This window comes from Austrofundulus limnaeus, unplaced genomic scaffold (genome assembly GCF_001266775.1).
Source record: "Austrofundulus limnaeus strain Quisiro unplaced genomic scaffold, Austrofundulus_limnaeus-1.0 Scaffold292, whole genome shotgun sequence".
NCBI lineage: Eukaryota > Metazoa > Chordata > Actinopteri > Cyprinodontiformes > Rivulidae > Austrofundulus > Austrofundulus limnaeus.
In genome coordinates, this window is record NW_013952694.1 from 530462 (window position 1) to 536884 (window position 6423).

At 39.6% G+C, this 6423-nt stretch overlaps 1 protein-coding gene across 1 annotated transcript; it reads left to right on the top strand.

The window, feature by feature from the left end:
- Positions 1-4998: 4998 nt before the first annotated feature.
- Positions 4999-6221, top strand: cart3 (cocaine- and amphetamine-regulated transcript 3). Its single transcript, XM_014021400.1, has 3 exons — positions 4999-5215; positions 5522-5605; positions 5715-6221. The coding sequence occupies exons 1-3, from the start codon at positions 5033-5035 to the stop codon at positions 5820-5822; spliced, it is 375 nt and encodes a 124-aa protein (XP_013876854.1). The 5' UTR covers positions 4999-5032; the 3' UTR covers positions 5823-6221.
- The last annotated feature ends 202 nt before the right edge of the window (positions 6222-6423 follow it).

A 6423-nucleotide genomic window follows, 5' to 3' on the forward strand; every position in this document is an offset into this window, starting at 1 on the left:
AAATTCAAAGTTTGTTTTGCTGTACGTTTATTATAAATAAAGCAGATGGAATCAAATAACTTAATGATCTTGGCTTTGCCCTGAAAGTAGCAGGGAAACATGAGAGCRAGGAAGCATCTCCTGCTGAGCTGAGCCTTTAGCTGTCGACTGGAAGCACAAAAACTAATGAAGTCATGTTTGTGAATGAAACAGTCCGCTTGTTGTGAATGAAATGATAAATTGGTGCCTCAGCCATTAAAGCTGCTTCAGGGGGGACATGAGTCATGCAGCTTGGAGCACAATCAAAGCTTCCTGCTCCTCCATTTTCGACAGCTTTAAATCCTGCGATCAATTTCTGATTTAAAGCCGGGATAAGTCAAGCACAGCATGAATAATGCAGCTGGATTCAGTTTGAGGCAACGACTAAGTCTTTGTTGAGGTTGACTCAGGCGTTTACAGCCGAGATCAAACAGCAGAGCAAGTTGTAAACACTGACCAAGGATTTTAACTTAAGTATGAACCTAAACTATTGGGTTCTGCTCCTGCTGAAGTTATTTCTCAAAATAAAGTGGAATGCAACTACTTCTTTCATATTTATTTTTAGAATCAACCTGATGTAAGATCTTTTGAAATGCAAAAATGACCATATTACTGTGAGGTTGTGCAGGCAGAATGACCCAGGGCGCAGGCAAAATCCAAAAACAAAGTTTAATGGACAAAAGGGCTGTCGTGGCAGCAAAACTCACAATCTCAGGGAACTCGAGGAACATTGAGGACAACCACACYGACTGAAAACAGCAAAATKATCAGACACAGGCTGAGGACAAGACAYGAAATATAAARGGAAACTAATGAGGACAAATAAGAAACAYCTGGAGGAGACACAAGAGGAAACAGGTGAGTGTAGGCGGGGCTGCAGGGCAGAGAAACACAAGGGAACACTGAAACACTAGAAAATTAAAGCAAAAACACACAGATCATGACAATTACTTCTTTGGCACATTACAAAGCACACATAAAAGAAATGTTTTGATTGGAAAATGCTACCACAGTTATCGTTCCGGCAAAAACCTGAAGTGTGGGGAATGTAATTTGACAGAGCGAGGTGGTGATGGCAAGTTGTAATTTCGATGTGTGGYTTCGGAAAACTGTGAACAACCTATGGACAAAATCCCTGAAAAGTGTGTCGCRGATCTGAGCAGATGTCATTGTGAAACAACTGTCCAGGATTATTATAGTTAACTAAAACTAACTAAATAGCTAAAACTGTTATTGAAAAAACATTTTAGTTTACTGAAATAAATAAAAACTGTAATAAATGAAAAACGATAACTAACTAAAACTGTATAATCTTTTTACAAAACTAACTAAAATTAACTGAAATAATAGATAGAATATTCTTAGTTTTAATGTTTGTCAATTATTTTGAGCYGTGTGGACTGATTAAACAATTTTGTTTCTTCAAATTGAGTAGTTTCACCTTAACTGTGGGCAGCTTCGGCACATCATGGTCTGTAACGTCACCTGCTTACAGTCTGCTGCTGTTCAGTGCTCGCCTGCAAAATGACGACAGCAAAAGTAGGGAGAAAGTAGTAATGTCCGATTTGGGATTCCTCATAACATGACTGTGAGAAAATTAAAAGCGTCTTGTAGTGGAAACAGGTAATAGAACAGGTGGAATACTTCTCAAGGGCTGAACTAACTAAGTATCTTGACAAGCTAGCTTCTCTTAGTAGTTCCTGTGAAAAACAAGCCGTAGTCCAGCCAGGTAGCACCAGGATCTAGACAACTAATGTCACCTTCTTAAAACAAATGCCCAAATCCTTTGTTGGCAAAACTGTTGTGCGATTATTTTAGGAAGATGTTGCTGTAACGGACTGCTTTGACTGATGATCAAATAGCTGTTGGTTAGTTAACTCACAGGAACACTTCAGGCTGGAGGTTGCATATATTTATTCAAACTACAAAAAATTAAAATTAAAACTAAAACTAATAAAAACTAAACTAAACTAAAAGTAAGCATTAAAAAAGCCAAAATAACAAATAAAAACTAGCAAATCCACACTAAAAACTAATTAAAACTAACTGAATTGAACTAAAAAAAACGCCACAACTAAATAAAACTAAACTATAAGGAAAAATCCAAAACTATTACAACCTTGCAACTGTTGAGGGGGTGGGGCACTGYGTCAAACAAGATCATCACTGAAACAAGGACACTGAAGTCACTGAGAGCTATTGCATTGTATTTTTAAAAGATGGCCACGCTCAGATTTTTGATTTTTTAGTGGCACTGCTGATGATAGTGTTTGTGCTGACACTGTTGTCATACATGCWTCCARCGAGGCCTACCAGTTGAGTTTTTTTCATTCTGATTTGTTGCACTGGACAGCTTCTCATCTGTCCAGTAGCTCTTTTGCTGCGGAAGGTTGCTTTCTCTTTTTACTGTTTCGCATATCCAGGATGTGGCGTAGGAACGTAGTCCACAGAGTTCGGATCATTAGTTGCCATGGCAGAAAYAAAATGCTGATTACACACTTTACTGTTTTTCATTGGAGTGAAGTCGTGATGGTGAAGCGCATTGAGCCACAGCTTTCTTTTTGTAGAAGCTTTGCTCGACTTTCCTAGAGGAATTTGGTAAAAGGAGCAAGCTTCTCTTTAACTTTTACTTGGTCACATTGACTCAAACAATTATATACACTAAACCCTTTTCCCAATTAYTATTATTAGAAGGAATGTAAACACTCGACTCGTACAGCAAATGATTCCCTTTACGTCTGGTGAATGCATAAAAACCTTGTGTGCGAATGCGTTACGACCGAAATGTGCAAAAGGTCTAATGAGCCAGGTGTAATTGAATCATTTGTTGTCGCTGCTGAAACWGATCCAAACATGTATTCAGAGAATAAACAGATAGCACAAAACTTTTGTTTAAAATGTCACCAATTACTCTTTTGAGTCCAATCTGTCTGTTAGCAAAACATCTTATGAACCATAATGAATAAAATGTTTGGGAATTATTAAGTCAACACTTTTTAACACGGTCCCCATCTAACTGACCCTACAACCACAATACACATATAACACTTTTAATTTTGGTGATATTTTGCTAAACTCTGGGGTTGTTGTTGGCAAGAGTCTTGAAAAATGTGCATTCTGTCAACAAATTGTAAGCCTTTAATTGAACAATTTTATCATGGTATTTTAACTGCAGACACACACACACAACAAGTAAAATCATCAGACTTTGTGTTTATAAGAATCTGTTGTGTGAAGACGTAAGCTTGGTTTGTTCCTGAGCAGATGAAGCTTTTTCCTCTCAGCAACAGTCTGAYTGAAGCTGATCCGTTGGTGTCATTGTGTCTCACTCACTTATCTGAAGCAGTCAAATCAACTCATTTCACACTTGWGGTTTCCCATACTATCAGATCTAACTTTATAACCTGTGTGGTTTGAAAAAAGAAAGGATCTCATATTRCTGAGATCTAAGGCTGATTTAGTCACAAAGAAAAATAACAGAAAAGTTGAACTTTTTAATGGTTTGAAAGTAAATAAGAGTGTTGAGTGTCTGAGGTTTTACTGTAACTCCATTACTGTTTCTGTCTGTTCTGTTAGCAAAATATATTGTAGCAAAATATATTGTGCAGCACTAACTCTCAGAAWTTGAGAAAATCATCTACAATAGATAAACTTTTGAAACCAACCTACTTCAAAATGGCCACCACAGCTAAATGACCTCAGTCACAAAAATGGCTAAACCTCTGTTAGTTCAGAGACTGAGCTAGTAGCTGAACGTCACTCCCAACAYACASTCYGAGCACAAACTGATCGCTCAAGATCTGTTTTGAAAACTTTGCCATCAAATAATGGAGTGAGTTCTGTCTGTTAGCAAAATATCTCATGAACCAGTAAACGTGTTTTGCTGAAACTCTCAGAAAAGTCACTTGATGTACAAAAATTCAGTTTGACAGCCTTATCTAACCAACCTCAGGTTGACATCTCAGACAGCTTACTAGATCCCGGGCTGAAGTTTGGTGTGGTGGTGGACAGAGGTAATTCTATGCTCTAAGTCCTGCACATTGTGCAACATCGTGGGCAAAAACGGTTGGCATTAAATGTTAAAGTTGGTTGGTCGCCACAGCTACTTCACTTGTTTTTATATAAAAATGGCTTTAAATTTGTTCTATTTGAAAATTTGAACTGAATTTGTTGTGATAGCAGAGAGGATAACCCTGAGCTCTAACACATCCAACCAAAACAACACAAACACTTATCAGTTCTCAAAATAAAATTTTTCTCAGTTTAATGTAGATTCGGATGTCTTCACCCTCTTTCTGCAGCTCTCTGAGAGTGAAACCCCACCACCTRCTGCTGGTTGCTGAGGCAAAAAAAAAGTATCGGTGACCTTCTTACCTGGATCAACTCTCAGTGCTCCGTCCTCTCCACTTACCTCATCTCTACTGACCTCCTGGAGCCTATCCTCCTCTCCGAGCCAGCCTCCCCAGCCATCCCTGTAAACAAAAATTAATTCTGAGCATTATTATCCTCAGCCTTGTTCACCGAGTTGTCCCTGTCTCCCTACAGATCTCTCCTGAATCTGTAAATAAAATCACTTACCTGTGTGGTCTCACTCATTGTTAGCAGAACCTGTCCTAAAACTAAGAAGGCTGCAAAGATTCCAGCCCTTCAAGTTGAACTGTTTTTGATGAATGTTTAAAATATAATATAATCTAAAAGACAATCTAATGCAGAGTAAGAAAACAATTTATTATCAGCTAATTAGCCTCCAAATCATCAGTTTTAATTATCCAGTCATGGTCGATGTAACGAGTAATCCATTACTCTGCTTTGTTGACTGYTTGTGGCTTAATTTGCCCAGCAACTTTTAGGAGATGACTCACCCAAGAAAGCTGTTACGCATGACACAGACACGGAGGGAGGGGAGGCAAAATCAAAGGATAAGGTGGAGCGAGCACACGGGGCTTCTCCCATAAAAAGCTGTCCGTCCGGCGCGGAGGAACAGACTAGTTTTGACCGCGGGAAGCTGGGCCACATGCTGCGGAGCACCGGGACCACCATGCGCAGCTCCAGGCTGATGTGCGCGCTGCTGCTGCTGCTCTCCGCCTGCGCTGCCGGAGCGCAGCTGCTGGACGCGGAGTCCGAGGAGGAGCTGAGCCCCAGAGCCCTGCGGGACTTCTACCCGAAAGGACCCAACCTGACCAACGAGAAGCAGCTGGTGAGTCCGCGCGGACCCAAACTGACAAGAGGAAATAATTTTCAGAAGTCCACAACAACTACAATAATAATAATAATAATAACAACAACAACAACTTAGAAAGCACACAAAGTTCTGTGACGTTTTTTTTTCTCGTGCGTAAAAAGTGTCTTTGCGCAAAAACGCATTGGAAAAACAATCAGTCTTTTTTCAATTTTCCCATTCCTGATGCTTTAGGTTGATATTTGCAGATTGCAATCATTTTGTATCATGTAAAAGTTTGCAGTAGATGATCTTTTATACRTTTTATCTGTTTATTTCCTGCAGCTTGGAGCTCTCCAAGAAGTTCTTGAAAAGCTGCAGGCTAAACGACTGCCGGCGTGGGAAAAGAAATTTGGCCAAGTCCCAACGGTTTGTAGTCTACATGCACAATAAAATTATTATTGTTTTATTATTACCAACATGTTTTTGTTTGTTTGTTTTTAGTTGTAATGTGTTTTTGTCTCCCCCCCACCCTCAGTGTGATGTTGGGGAGCAGTGCGCGGTGAGGAAAGGCGCTCGAATCGGGAAGATGTGCGACTGTCCCCGGGGAGCTTTCTGCAACTTCTTCCTGCTGAAGTGCTTATGAGCCTCTCGGGATTTGAATGTAGCATTGACAGAAGACTTGATTACTTTGTAATTAAAATTTTTTAAAGGTCCCAGCTGAAGAGCAGCTGGAGTGAACACTTTAAATAAAGGAATGACAGAAGTTTTATTTAAAAAAAAACTCATTGTATCACCCGATGTGTCAGGATGTCATGATGATGGATCAACCAGGAGAACATTAAAGTTTCTGTAAATATCCAGATCCACTTAATGTCTGTCGGGGAGAATCATTGTTACAACCCAAACTCCACAATAAAACCCACCTAAGGACCAAAACCACACTGTAAAAAAACAGACCAGCAATATTCTTCATGCTGTTTTTAACTTTGACTGTTTTGTGATTTCTGTTAATAAACTGTGAATCATCTGGTTTTGTAAAGCACTGGAGTAACTGCAGATTCTTTGGAAACATAACCTTCATGTTTGTTTTTAATAATCAGAGGGATGTGAGGGAGTTGGTGTGACGTCACACCTCCTCGGGGTGGTCAGGCAGCTTCAAATCATAAGAGTTTCAAATTAAACATTTCTGCAGCAGAGAGAGAGAGAGAGAGAGAGAGAGAGAGAGAGAGAGAGAGAGAGAGAGA

Bases quoted from the DNA above. Each gene is read 5' to 3' on its own strand.
- cart3 (XM_014021400.1), top strand. From the start codon at position 5,033: ATGCTGCGGAGCACCGGGACCACCATGCGCAGCTCCAGGCTGATGTGC. The intron at 5,216-5,521 runs GTGAGTCCGCGC...TATTTCCTGCAG, and splicing joins TGACCAACGAGAAGCAGCTG to CTTGGAGCTCTCCAAGAAGT. The intron at 5,606-5,714 runs GTTTGTAGTCTA...CCCCACCCTCAG, and splicing joins AATTTGGCCAAGTCCCAACG to TGTGATGTTGGGGAGCAGTG.